At 43.8% G+C, this 14135-nt stretch overlaps 2 protein-coding genes across 2 annotated transcripts; one reads left to right on the forward strand and one right to left on the reverse strand.

Moving 5' to 3' along the window:
- The first annotated feature begins 5768 nt into the window (after window positions 1-5768).
- LOC120110362 (protein PLANT CADMIUM RESISTANCE 8-like) lies at window positions 5769-9711 on the forward strand. The gene is made up of 4 exons (XM_039125181.3): window positions 5769-6799; window positions 7031-7102; window positions 8821-9033; window positions 9134-9711. The coding sequence occupies exons 1-4, from the start codon at window positions 6535-6537 to the stop codon at window positions 9205-9207; spliced, it is 624 nt and encodes a 207-aa protein (XP_038981109.3). The 5' UTR covers window positions 5769-6534; the 3' UTR covers window positions 9208-9711.
- A 189-nt stretch (window positions 9712-9900) lies between these two features.
- On the reverse strand, window positions 9901-13541 carry LOC103706847 (rac-like GTP-binding protein ARAC7). Its single transcript, XM_008791097.6, has 8 exons — window positions 13043-13541; window positions 12322-12409; window positions 12121-12230; window positions 11173-11236; window positions 10993-11057; window positions 10799-10864; window positions 10520-10629; window positions 9901-10245 (listed from the first exon to the last, which is right to left on the reverse strand). Exons 1-8 carry the CDS (start codon window positions 13139-13141, stop codon window positions 10212-10214), a joined length of 636 nt encoding a protein of 211 aa, XP_008789319.3. The 5' UTR covers window positions 13142-13541; the 3' UTR covers window positions 9901-10211.
- Between the last annotated feature and the right edge of the window lie 594 nt (window positions 13542-14135).

Below are 14135 nucleotides of genomic sequence, written 5' to 3' on the forward strand. Positions count from 1 at the left end.
CCCAAACTCCCTCGACCTCGGGATGTATCGCAGGTCGGTAGAGCGTTCCCAGACCCACCGACCTGACGCAAGATTTCTCGACTAAGGTCAGGATGCCCCGAGGTTCGACCGTGGAGTCCCAAACTCCCTCGACCTCGGAAAGAGTCGCGGATTAATGGAGCATTCCCAGACCCTCTCAACCTCGGCGGGCGCCATCGGGTCCGTAAGAAGCCCGAGCTCTCCGAAAGTCAAGGGACGACTCCGAAAATCGGCAAGAAAATAAAGCAACCCACTCCGCTACGTGGAGCCCAACTTTGAAAATGCAAAAGGTACATCCTACTCAATGCTCGCCTTGTCATATTTATCTACGCGTTGCTAGCAAAATCTCGACTAAGGTCGAGGCCTTATTTTGGCCAAAGTCGGATTACTCCCGCAAGTCGGTTTAAGACTAATCTCCCACCGACCTTATGCATACTTCGTCTATTGAACCTCCAAGACAACTTACGTAAGTCTTCGTAAACTAAAGCCCAACTCGCCCCCCATACGCAAACTCCAATGTCGAGCCATGAAGATAACCTCGACCGCGGGCGCACTGATCGAGTTCAAAAAGACCGAGGTATCCTCTAAAGGTTCCGACCTCGCTCACCGAAACCTCGGCAAGGTCCGAGGACAATAATTATGAAAACCCTGGCGACAACTCGATTATTAGCTTATGCTCCCCTACGGGGGACGGCACCAACCTTTTCTATGGTCCTACGGTCCGGGAGCCAAGCTTGGAAGCTCGGCTAGACCCCCCAGATAGCGGCCTACGCAAATCTAGCACGGCCCCGCTTGGAGGGCTAAGGCCCGAGTTCGGTGCCTCAAAAACCTAAAAGCCAAATATGGCGACCTCTGCGATCTTAAAGTCCGAGCTATAGGACTTAGAAAAACTTCCTAAGAACCTAAGCCCGGAGCTCCCTCTGGTTAGTGTGATCGGAATTGGGGAGAGCGAAAATATAGCCAAAGAAGAAACACGCTTCTATTAAACAACTCGAAAATTAAGATACAAAGGTGAAAGCCGGTAAAACGATAAGATCCCGGCCTCATCTACAACAAAAGAAGACAGAGAGAGACACGAAGTGACAAAAAGAATTCTCCATTAATAAAATGCCAAAAGGCTAAGTACAGAATTGGAGGTCGGCCATTCAAAAGTTTGAAAGCCGACCTCGAGTAAAATGGAAAAGAAAAAAAATATCCAAGTCCTAAGAGGCGGCGGTCTCGTTGGCGTCACCCTCAGGGTCATCTATGGCGATGACTGGAGGGTTTTCAGCGGGCATGGGCTCGGGGTCTGCGGCAGGAGCCTCGGCGGGTGCCTCCGGAATGCCCTCCAACTCGGCCACCGCCGTCGCAGGCTCGGCAGCGCCAAACTCATCCGACTCCGCCTCGGATGCCAGGACGGCGGGAACATCGTCCGAATCAGAGCCGCAACCCAGCCTCACCCTCGGACGAATCGTCGAAAGGTCGAACTGGGGGCAGATCCGGGCCATCTGCTTCCAGAAGTTGTCGAAGCCCCGGAGGAACCCGTCGACGGTTTCCTCCTCTAACATGTCGCGGAACTCCTCTGATTCTTTGAAGGATTCCATGGCGTGTTCAGCCCGTTCGAGAGCCCTCCTTTCTCGAGCCTCCAGTTGCTCGATCTTGAGGCGCAGGACCCCGCCCTCATACCTGAGGCCCGCGACCTCAGACTGAACCTCCCCTAGGCGCGCCTCCGAAGCGCGCAGGGTCGACTTCGCCAAAGAGTGGGCAGCTCTCTCTTCTTCAAGCACCTCGACCATTGCTAGGCGCCCGGCCTCAGTGGCCTCCCTCCGCGCCTCGGCCTCGGCCAGCGTCGCCCCCAACTCGGCAATCTTCTTCTTAGCCAGCTCCAATGCCGGCTGACTTGCCGAGTCTCTTCTTGACACCCTTGGGCGATGAATACCAGAGTGTCGACTTCGTGGATATGCTGCAAGAGAAAAAGGGTAAAGCGATTACGAGTTGAAAAACATAATATATTTGCCAGTAGTCAAAGAAAAATTGAGAAAGTAGCTTACCCGAGCGGTGTTGCGGTAAGTACCGTCGACAACCTCTTCCAGCGGCAAGTTCCGGAACTCGGCCCGGTCCGCTGAAAGCATCGCACGCCGAAATACGGCGCGTGCGACGTCGGCGTCGTGAATGGCCAAGCTCCCCTCGAGGAGTGGGGATCCTGGCTCGGCCGACTCCTCCCTGAAAACCCTCGAAGAGCTCGGCTCGTTCGAGCTAGAGATTTCAGGGCCGCTGACTTCGGGGCCTCTGGTCGACTCAGGCCCCGGGCGCCGTAAGCGGATCACGGCCGCCCCCCGCCCCCCCCCCCCCCCCCCCCCCCCCGCCCCCCGCGCTGGGCGACGGGGGCGGGACAAGGAGGGACCGCTGGCCCCGCATCGCCGGCGGCCCACGTCCGCCCCGGATCAGCTGCGGAGGCCCCCGCCTCCGGGCCTCCCGTCCCGGCCGATGTGGAAGCACCGGCTGACCTCGACTTCTTCCGAGGCTGGGGAACAGCCCCCCCAGCCTCGGCCTCCCGCCTCTTCAGTCGGGAGAAGAGAGATGTGTTGCTGGTCGGCATGTGAGGGATATTTGAAACCAAAAATTCTCTCAAGTGTCAGACCAATGTTAGTGAAAAGAGAACAGATAAAAATAAAGTGATGCGACTACTCTTACCCTCGGGGCGCGCCGAACTCAGGCCCACGCTCGCCAGGGCATCCTCCCGTAGGAGCTCGATCAGGTTGAATCCCTTCCCGAGGGCCCGTAGGGAGTCCAAGACTCTCAGCTCCCTCCCCGAGGGCTCGGAGAGCCTGTTGAGAGCCTTCAACCGAGGGTGCCCCCACCTCGGGTTGAACCCCCACGGCACCTCGGACGCAAGAAAGAAAAATTTCTCCTTTCACTCATGAATAGAGGTAGGGGCACCCTGAAAGAGTGACATACCGCCCCGAAAGGCGAAGTATAGCCACCCTGCATCCGCCGGGTTTTTCTTTAATAAAAAACACCGGCGGAAAACACTCACCGAGGTCGGGATCCCGTGCGAGAGACACAAGGACAGGAACCCGATTATGGTCCTCCACGAGTTCGGAGCAAGCTGTGCTGGGACGAGTTGGTACTCTACCAGCAAGTTGTTCACGAACTCGTGAACAGGGAACCGCAGGCCGGCCCAGAGCGTCTCGCGGTGGATCGCGATCCGACCTGGGGGCGGCCGCGTCGCCCTATCCTCCGGTCCCGCAATTTCGAGACGAAACCCGGGCTAGAAGAAGAACCGGGAGCTGATCAACTCCAACTCCTCCCCCGACAAACTCGACCCTACTTCCTCAGGACCGAGACCCATTTTGCAGAAAAACGAAATAAGCTAAAGATAGAGGGAGTAAGGAGGAGGAGGAAAAGGAACCCTAGCTAGCACAGGGTGGGAACCTACAGGAAAGTCGCCGGAAATCGCTCCGGGCACCGTCGGCAAGGTTTGGTCGAAAGGTAGAGCGAAGGAGGAGACGGCAAAAATGAAGGGCAACCAAATAGAACTCTTAGGGCAGATTCGTGGGGTTTATATAGACCCCCCTGACGGCCCAGATCGACGGGTTCGGTTCCCATCCCTTTACTCCGGATCAATAAGTCGGGTACGAAATCGAAGCGCCGTCCTATCGGATCTCACGGCCTCATCATGGGTCCGCAAAACCGGACCACCTTGAAAGATGAGCGGACGTCACCCCCGCTCCCTTCATTTAATAAGCCTCCGGGACACGTGGAGCACCGATGTAGCCTCAGCCTCCCCAGATCAGTATTCTGCTAATACGAGATCGGAAACATCCGACCTCAGATCATGCCGCGTGTTCATTTTGAAGCGCGAAACAGCATACCTATTCATGAGGGGGGCCTCGACCACGAGATCGAGGCGCCGCCCCATCGGGCCCAGGGACCCTCATCATGAGTTCGCCGTACGAGGCAATCTCGGAGATCCAAGGGGCCATCCCCGCTGCTGCCGCTTCGGGATGTGTAAGGACGCAGACCCCATCATAAGCTCGCCGGCTAAACGACCTCGAAGCGCCAAAGGGCGCAGACTCCGTTATAAAAGCTCCAAGGCGCATAAGGGTACGGACGTAATTCCCTCCGACCTCAATAACCACAATGACAATTTCTACTTCCCGCGTCCGAGCTTGCAAGCTGCTCGAACTCGGAAGTCGGGGGTAGTGTTGGGGGAAATACAGTTTTCCCCCAGCAGTATAGTAATCCCGCCCCTAAGAAGCTGCATAGCCGCCGACCTTGGACAGCCGAAGTCGGCGCCCGACCTCGGAACGCCCGGCCTCAGAACCTCCGACCTGGAGAACTCCCGACACCCAAGGTCTATTCTTGTCAACCACCTACTACGGCCGTACCCCTCCGAGGTCCGGCCGAGGGCCATATCCTGCCACTGCCCCAGCATTTATTGCGCATGACCTCTGCAAACCCCCGGTTCACTCAACAATTAATGCGCACCTCCGGCTTACTCCACAATTAATGCGCATCTCCGGCTTACTCAACAATTAATGCGCATGGCTCCTATTATCTACGGACCCACAGCTCTCCACGGCAAATCAGCTCAGCAGAGTCCAGTCAACTGCGATAAGTCTCTGATCTCGGCCTTACCTCCGACATCAATGCAATGATTCACCCGATCGCGTGCCAGCTCGGGTCGTACGGCGAACTTACCTCCGACGCCAATGCAATGATTCGCCCGATCGTGCGCCAGTCCAAATAACATGCCGAGCCGTACAGCGGCCTCACCCCATCACATCATAGGTAAACCGACCCCCCTATAAAACGGAGCTCTTGCTTCTCAGGGGAGGGACACACAAAATTCTACAGATACTGTTCTCCTTCTTCCCCTCAAACACAGCTTGCCCCCTCTGACTTAAGCATCGGAGGGCCGGCGCCGGAAGATCCGGCCACCGGCTTTTCTGCAGGCACCCAGACGAAGGACGCCGCCCGCCGACGGACCGCCGCTCCTCTATGTCCACCAGCTGCTCCCCCTCCTCGACCGACGATCGCCCCCGGGTCCAATTTCCGGCAACACATAATAATATATATTATAGCATAATAATTTAATATAATATTAAATTATTTAACATAACATATCAATGTATTATGATATAATGTAATATAATATTATATTTATAGTATAATACAATAATAAAGATATAAAATATTATAATTATTAGTGTAAATTAATTTTTCATAATATAACAAATTTTCTAGCTAGGTGATAAAATTGGTTAAACAATTATTAAAGGGACATTTTGTGTAATTGTTATATTTTATCACAGGTATTTTGACCAAAAAAATATCTTTCCAACCGAGCCTAAATGTGCTTTTCCGGAAAGCTCTAAAATGGAGTTTCTCCCAAAAAACTATTTTTAGTTTTCTGAAAAAGCTAAAACAGCTTTTCGAAATTTTTACCAAACACTTCTATTTTATCTAAAAGTGTTTTTGAGTGGCTAGAAAGTGCTTTTTGGTCCTCTAAAAGCTTCTTCAAACAGGGCCTAAGTCCTATAAGGCTTAATTCCACAACATGAGACTCAGTGCAGCATTGCGACAAAAGGAACAAAAATTAATGAAATTCATGCTATGGTCGCAAGGAAGAGATCCGATTGTCTCAGATGCAGCAGCAGCTCAGCTTTACCATAATTGTACAAGACCATCGGAGGTCAACAAGCTAGATCAAGTTGCTGATGTGAATTTTTTTCAAAGTAGATTATATTTTACAGGCTAATCATCCAAATGTAGATCTCACCATCTGTCCAGCTCACATTGTACAGCTTTATGCCTGCAATCAGGGTGAGCAAGTTGTTTGCAAGCTAGGACGTTAAATAAAGCTTCCATTTTCTTGAACTGTGATTGTGATGGCGTGCCAAGAATTCCATCCTCCGCATATACCTTATCGAAGGCCAGCTTGGAAGCTGGTCAAGGATTCTGATGGAAGTTCTTTTATATTACCAACTTGTAAAACCGGGATCAATTGTTCCAGGTTCGAGGTTGGTCATCGGTGGAGGGGCATGGGGCCAATGATCACAGAAATCAAGCACTTAAAAAGGCTGGAAACTTTAGGTAGCATTAATCCGGGCGGCAGGAAGAGGTCCGAATCCATTGATTGATATCAACGTAGCCAAGCGAACGAGGTCAATAGATGTTACTTCTCAAGCAACAAGGATGAGGCCATTAAATTGACGTCATGCAGAGGGACCCATCCATTTTGGTAGTCCATTGATATCTATCTTATCAGCTTGATAACGCAAATTTAAAACGTTGAATCCAACTCATAAGTTTACTTTGAAAACATCACGTTCATGGAACCATTCAACAAAGACAAAACTCTTTACCATAGGAAAACGACTTTGGAGAACGAGGGAGCCATTATTTTCCATATTTTAAAAACTCTTAGGACGACAAGCACAACGCACCTCACCTTAGCCTGCAAGCTATATATATTAGACTAATTTGTTGAAGTCTCTTTGAGAACAAGAGTGGAAGGATCTTCGTAGCACAATGGGAAGACCTCGACCCAATGACAACGAGCCTGTCGGCCAGGATTCCGGCCATGACATGCAATCCGATAGTCCGCCGGAGGTCGGCTCGCCGGCGTCGTACCCTCCTCCTGCTGTGCCTTATCCTCCACCGGAATACCCACCACCTGAGCCAAAGGCGCCATCACCAGAGTATCCCGGGACTTCTCCGGTCCAACCAAATGGCCAGAACATCGGCCGTCCATGGACGACAACACTATTTGATTGTGGAATGAATGAAACAAATAGTAATGCTATCCTTAAATACTAGATTTGATTAAGGCTGTTGTTAGAAATCACTGAAATGTTGCCCTCATGAAAAAGCTACAGTACTTCATTATTTCACTAGAACCTGGTTTTTAATCTTTATCATATTCTGCGTGATAAGTATTTGCTTGACATGGGCTCATTTCAATGTTCTGTATTGGTTTAAATTCTGAGTGCAAATTTAATAAGTTATCGATGTCTTTATGTTGCAGCTATGATGACGGCCTTTTTCCCATGCATAACCTTCGGGCAGATTGCAGAGATGTTAGATGAAGGGCAAACCAGTAAGAAACTGCAATTATTCCTCTCTTGTCGTATAGCTTTCTTATCTTCCTAAATAGGAAATAAATTAAAGATTCGGTCTTTGGATTCTGCAATCAATATTTGGCCGATGATTGATTGTGTGCCATTTAACTGTGAAAAAAAAAGTCATCTTAGGGGCCCTCAAAGCTCATAATTGTAGTGGGGAAGGCACTATATTAGCTCAACAATATAGACTCCGTTTGGCAAAGCTGTTGGCAGTAGAATTTTCAGAAGTAGAGCTTCTATAAAAAGCTCTTTGTCATTTGGTAATTATATTTCTAAAATACTGTGAGACTTTAATATTTGTTTGGTAAACAAACTCAGAAAGTACTTATGGTGTGGCAAAATAACTATAAATGACATTGTATAGTATTATACAACAGAGTATAATAAAATATAATATGCATTAATATATAAATATATGATATAGTATAATATTACTGTAATGTAATATAATATTTTTATGATATAGTAATATAACATTGTATACTATAACATAATAATATAACATAATTTGATATTATATAATATAATATATCAATGTATTATGATAAATATAATATAATATTATATTTATAGTATAATACAATAATAAAGATATAAAATATTATAATTATTATCATTATATATTAATATTATTATTTTCTGTAATTATTATATTTTATCATAAGTATTTTGGTCCAAAAAAAAAATTATAACTTAAAACAACTTTCCGATTTTTTTATCAAATACCTCTATTCCATCTAAAAATACTTTTGGAATGCCAAATAGGACCATAGTAGAATATCATGCCATCAATTATGAAATATTTCCTAGAGGCTCAGCTATTCTACACTTAAAGGCAAGGTACTGACTAGCCTTCCTGCCAAGGGAGGTGCATCATTCTATTGCAAATGTGGATACAAATAGTGATATCTGTGTGATTTATCTTAACTTAAATAGTACCGATCTTTGCTAGCTGAAACCAGCCTGCCTATTCTTGTATGAAGTTCTGAGGGATTAGCCCTCAATTACATAAATGAATAAATTTTATCCTGCGACCCCGATCCTTAGAAAATCCTCAAAAGTTGCTCATCATGAGGAGAAATGTAAGTTAAATGAAAGGATTTGAAAAAAAAAAATTTGAATGAAAAAGGAGGCATCCCATGAAAGGAAGGATTCATGAACCAAGAAATGCTAGACTAGCATGGATATTTTGTACAAGAAAGGCAAGACTCAGCCAATGTGCAACTTCTCTGTTGTCCCACTCTTCATCAGACTCTGCAGTGCATACATAGAGAGAGGAGTGTTGGGACAGTTGCATGTCACCTGTGGAACTTATTTGACTGAGACCTTGTGTTACTATAGCACTGCTTTTCATGAACCTGCTAAATATGGCCGATTACCCTATAAGTCTCGATCACAATTTTTCTTAAGCTACTCAAACAACAACCCTATAATATGGTAGATATTTTAAAATATCGCAGGATTGTTGCTAAGTACCTGGCCAATTTGATTGATCAAATGATCGAGCTTTTTCAGGCCTTAATAAGGCTATTCATGATGAACCAAGTTATTCTGTACTTTTAGGATAATCTCATTAATTAGAATGTTCCCCTTTGGTATTATGTTTCATTAGCATGCTGGAAATGGTAAACCTGTTCATTTATAAAGAGAGTAAGGTTTTTGTTTCATTCACTTGATAATATATATTTTGTAGGTTGCCCACTGGACAGCTTCATGTTCATCCTGATGGCACCAGCTCTCTGCACCTGTTGGATTTTAGGTTCCAACTACAGGCTTAAGCTGAGAAACAAATATAACTTGGTCCAGGCTCCAGCTGAGGATTGGATTGTCCATCTATTCTGCCCCTTCTGCTCTCTTTGCCAGGAGTTCAGAGAGCTCCAAAACAGAGGAATTGACCCTTCTCTAGGTATGGATATTTATCACTTCTTTCCTTTTTTATCTGTATTTATTATGCCTTCAGTGAGCCATCTTAGAGAGCTGACCTCTGACTTGAACGCTTTTTGAAGGCTGGATGGGTTATCTTGCAAAACAACAAGAAACAAGGACTGTTCCTCCCCAGAGCCAATTCATGAAAGCATGAAATTCTATGGTCTTTTCAGCAGGCTGGGCGAGTCATCTTATTCACATTTATTTTAGATTTGCATAATATAGACTTTCATTATTCTGTTTCTGAGCTTGAGCTTGAAGAATCAGACAGTTCATCTTGTTTACAGTTCATGTATTGTTTGGATTGCGCTTGAAGAGTCATCTTATTCACATTTATTTTAGATTTGTGTAACATAGACTTTCATTACTCTGTTCTGAGTTTGAGTTTGAAGAATCAGACAGTTCATCTTGCTTACAGTTCATGTATTTTTTGGATCGCGCTTGAAGAATCTGAGTTTGAGCTTGAAGAATCAGACAGTTCATCTTGTTTACAGTTCATGTATTGTTTGGATTGCGCTTGAAGAGTCATCTTATTCACATTTATTTTAGATTTGTGTAACATAGACTTTCATTACTCTGTTCTGAGTTTGAGCTTGAAGAATCAGACAGTTCATCTTGCTTACAGTTCATGTGTTTTTTGGATCGCGCTTGAAGAATCTGAGTTTGAGTTTGTTGTCTCTGCTTGAAGCAATGAACTCACAAGCTTATCACATAGTGGCATCTGACACATTGTATTGATTTACTTACTCTAGCAGTTAATATTCATCTCTTCCAGAAAGAAAATACACCGTGAGCACATATTAATGATGGCATGCTCTACTACCATGAGGTAAGGAAGAAGAAGGCATTTCTGTTCTTCTGAAATCACCACCATTGCATTCATAAAGTATCATTACTTTTCAACGAGTATCAGCATAGATCAACATGACCCACTAAATAGCGATAGCTGGAAACCATATAAAGTACTCAGGCATTACATTCTTACATAAACAAGAGAACTGGTTCATTCCCTGAAGTGTTCGAGAACCAACGGTTCCCTCTTACCAACGAAACAAAATGTTTTGTCAGCTGTTTCCAAGGAACTGAAAACTCAAGGTAAGAGATTGCTGCTGGCGTGCTCCCAGGCACAGCACACCAAATGTGGTCGCTTCTTTAGTCCTATGCAGTGCACATTCCTCCACAAACAAGATTCCTGCAGGATTAATCACGAATCCAAGTGTTAGATTGCATGGACGGCGATGTGAAGCTCATGAATTAGAAGAGAAACATATCGCGTGCAATGTCATCCAGGAAAAGTGGAATTGCATGATCTCAACTAAGTGCACCACCTATGTGAATTACTAGGAAACATCTAATGGAGAGAAAAAGGAACCTACATTGAGATGCTAATAATAATGTAACAGGAACCTGCAATTATACAAGTCCAGAGAGCAATGAAAATATGATTGCAATGGTCAGTTACTCACACCATTAAACAGCCAGAGCTTCTCCTCCTTTTCTTCTTGGGCATCATCTCCTTCTTTCGTGGAGGTTGAAGAACCACTTTGATTGCAGTATCAAAAACAGCTTTGACGTTCTATTAATTAACCAAAAAATAATATTAATATGTGCTATATAAGACATGAATCTTAGCAAAATCAAAGTTATCTATAAGTGCCGTAATTATGTGCCATGCAAGTTCAATCAAATGGTAATAATTCTGCACTAATGCTCGATCATTGATTCGTTCTGTCAGATTCACATACCTGTTGGGTTTTAGAGCTGCATTCGATGTATGCTGCAGCGCCAATCTGTTTCCTAAGTTCTTCCCCCTAAACAGGAAGAAAAAGTATCTATTAGATAGTTCCAAACTACCGATACCTATAAAGCATTTCCCAACTTTCTTTACATTTTTGGGTGTGAGATAGGTTCTCCATAAATTAGTTCCAGGAGAACTTACTTGCGACGATGTTATTGTAGTAGCATATGGATGTTCAGCAAGATAACCTCTGTCTTCACGAAGATCTGAAATTATCAGACACTAAAGAGTTTGACATTTTTGAAAGAGCTACAATTCTACAAGCCTTGGTATCTTAGATTATATCAAACTCAAAACAGTAGTATTTAAATGATTACACACCTAGCTTAGTCCCAACCAGAATAATTGGAACATTTGGTGCAAAGCGACGAAGTTCAGGCATCCACTGATCGACAAACAAAATAGTAAGATTGCAAGCACTTATTGAAAGCATTAGCAGATGTAACAAGGATTCATAAGACATGAAGAATTAAGGATTATATTGTCATATGAAATTAAAACATTTACTTGAACATCATAGAAAAAGCATATTAAGAATATGTACGAGTAAAAAAGGGAATAAAGGAGGAGGTGGTCAAAATCCAATCGAGATTTCACGATAACACTTCAAAATTAAACTTGCACTTTTGTTTCAAACATGGTGAAAGCATGGCCAACAAAACTGTAACAACCTAAGACCTCACCCAAAATGGCTAATCGAAAGATATTTTATAGGTTCTTTAGTCGTCCTCACATATTCTCAGTGTTCAAGTCTTGATGGCCACGTCAGGCTGGGCCGAGTTCGCTCTGACACCATATGTAACAACCTAAGACCACACCCAAAATGGCTAGTCCGAAGGTATTTTTTTAGGTTCCTTAGTTCTGTATAAGTATCCAAGATCTTCTTGGTAAATAACTGATGCGGGACTAAACATATACCCACAAGGATCCTCACAAAAACAACGACGAAAAGAAAAAGGAAAAAGCTTTGTGAAATTCTAAATTGAGGTACAGCAGACATTTATGCCTGATATGCACCACAAATGTGAATTAAAATCATGTATTGTTCAGACATAGTTTGAACATGTCAATTCAAGTTAAAGTATACAAAAGAAAACTGTTACATGGTCAATGTCCTGATGTGAGACCCAGGAAAAGCACCAAACAAAAGCCATAAATTAGAGCTTTTACTCCAAACTGATAACAAACTCATCTGCTCAGATAAGGTGAAGCCATAGCCTCTGTGGAGAGGTAATAAAGAAAGCAATAAAGCGATAGTGTAAACAGTACCTTCTTGAGAACATTCTCGTAGCTAGCCCTGCTGATTAAAGAGAAAGCTAAAACAAATATGTCTGCACCTCTATAACTCAGTGGTCTCAGTCTGCTATAGTCTTCTTGTCCTATAAAGGCAAACATGGAAAGTTAAAGCTTTATTAATTAATAGAAATCTAGCATGCAAAACCAAATCGAAAAAAAGAGAGGACTTATTACCTGCAGTGTCCCACAATCCCAAGTTGACAATGCTCCCATCCACAGAAACATTAGCACTGAAGTTATCAAAGACAGTGGGAATATAATCCTGCCCAGAAGTCACATTATAGTGGATATAAGATCTAAATCACGGGCATTCTGATAATTATTTCGTTTGGGGCTTATGACAAACAAAAATCTCAGGACAAGCAAATGGCATAAAGAGATCTATGTTTGATATTGAGAATGATTCTTTCCATCTGGTCCTTCAGAGAAACCTAAGAACTTAAGGAACTAGAATAGGTAAAAAAGTTAAATTGCCATACAGTTTGCAGAAACAAGAACAAGCACCATGGATTGTTTCTTCTCAAAACAGATTTGATTATTTTAGAAGGGAAAAGGGAAAATGCCAAACAAAACAAGACTGGGATCTAAGCAATAACCAGCAGAAATAATGGTTGCGAAACAAAAGGAGAGAATGAAAACTGTGAAAACAGAGGTTTGGTTTCTGGGGCAAAAATAAGTAGAAATGTATAGAATATGAACTAAAAAAAAAAGGAGTAAAACCACAAAAACTAAACAAACAAGAGTAGACTCACACTAGAGCCAAAAAAAAAGGGGAAAGATCTGTTAAAAAATAAACCTAAAGATTCTTTATACATATATATTTATATATATGAAAAAAAAAAAGAAAAAAGAGACGCTCTCAGTTTGGGCATCAGAGGAGAGGGCCTATACATACAGTAGGGAACTTGTTGCTGGTGTAGCAGATGAGCATGCAGGTCTTCCCCACAGCCCCATCCCCAACAGTCACACATTTAATGAACCTTGTAGCACTCATCCCTCTCCCTCTTCTCACTCTCCCCACTGGAAGAGAGCAAACTTCCTGAGAGAGCAAAAGCAAGCAACACACAGACACACACGCACAGAGAGAGAGAGAGACTCCAAGGGGAACAGATAAAAAGACCCAGAGAGCAGAACTAGAGGAAGAAGATGAATAGGAAACAGTGTCTCCAAGCCTTGCAAAGAAAGGAGGCGAATGGCATATAAGCACTGTACTATCTCCAACAAGAGGACAAGGGTAGTGGTAAGACAGTGAGAGAGCGAACTGTAGCTTTGTTGGTATGAGTGCTGTTACAGGGACTAGGAGGAACTAAAGAAAGGTGGTATCGCCTCTCTTCAGTCAAAAAAAAATGAGGAACTAAAGAAAGCGCCAAAATGGGGTGCCCATTACATATATCTTTACCGCTTTTTAGCTAGCTATATTTGACAGCAAATTTCCTGTTTCTCATGCAACAAAGGACACGTGCATCGATCAAATCCGACGATACACGACACTAAAGAAAACATTATTAAGCCAAAGCTGTCGGACGTCTGAACTTTAAACTTAGTCTAGTAACTCTACTAGTTTATTATTATTATTATTTTATTATTTTCTTATTTTTTTAATAAGATGAATAAACTGTATAGAGTATATATTAAAAAAATAGTACAACCATACCATCCGTCCACAACAGCATCTCGTCAGAGCAATTAGTTGCTTTGTTTGTCTCGCAATAAACATGACTCGTCCTGCTGATAGAACATCCTCCCATACATGCCAAATATTTAGAATCAAAGGTCTATCGTCTTCCGCAGGTTGTTTGAACGAAATAGAGTTCGCCATTGATAAAATTTTAGAGTTCTAAATTTCAAAATTACCTTCCAACAGAAGACACGTGCAACGATCTTATCCGACGATACACGGCATTAAAGAAAACATTATTAAGCCAAAGCTGTCGGACGTTTGAACTTTAAACTCAGTCTAGTAACTCTTCTTCTTTATTATTTTTTTT

The sequence above is a fragment of the Phoenix dactylifera genome, chromosome 1, assembly GCF_051530095.1.
Source record: "Phoenix dactylifera cultivar Ajwa chromosome 1, Ajwa_hap1_PhDact_Kaust_v1.1, whole genome shotgun sequence".
NCBI lineage: Eukaryota > Viridiplantae > Streptophyta > Magnoliopsida > Arecales > Arecaceae > Phoenix > Phoenix dactylifera.

Coding starts and splice junctions, on each gene's coding strand:
- LOC103706847 (XM_008791097.6), bottom strand. CDS start 13,141: ATGAGTGCTACAAGGTTCATTAAATGTGTGACTGTTGGGGATGGGGCT. Junction 11,237..12,120: donor ACGAGAATGTTCTCAAGAAG/GTACTGTTTACA, acceptor TTTGTCGATCAG/TGGATGCCTGAACTTCGTCG. Junction 10,865..10,992: donor CTACAATAACATCGTCGCAA/GTAAGTTCTCCT, acceptor CTTCCTGTTTAG/GGGGAAGAACTTAGGAAACA.
- LOC120110362 (XM_039125181.3), top strand. CDS start 6,535: ATGGGAAGACCTCGACCCAATGACAACGAGCCTGTCGGCCAGGATTCC. Junction 7,103..8,820: donor GTTAGATGAAGGGCAAACCA/GTAAGAAACTGC, acceptor TATATTTTGTAG/GTTGCCCACTGGACAGCTTC. Junction 9,034..9,133: donor AGGAATTGACCCTTCTCTAG/GTATGGATATTT, acceptor CGCTTTTTGAAG/GCTGGATGGGTTATCTTGCA.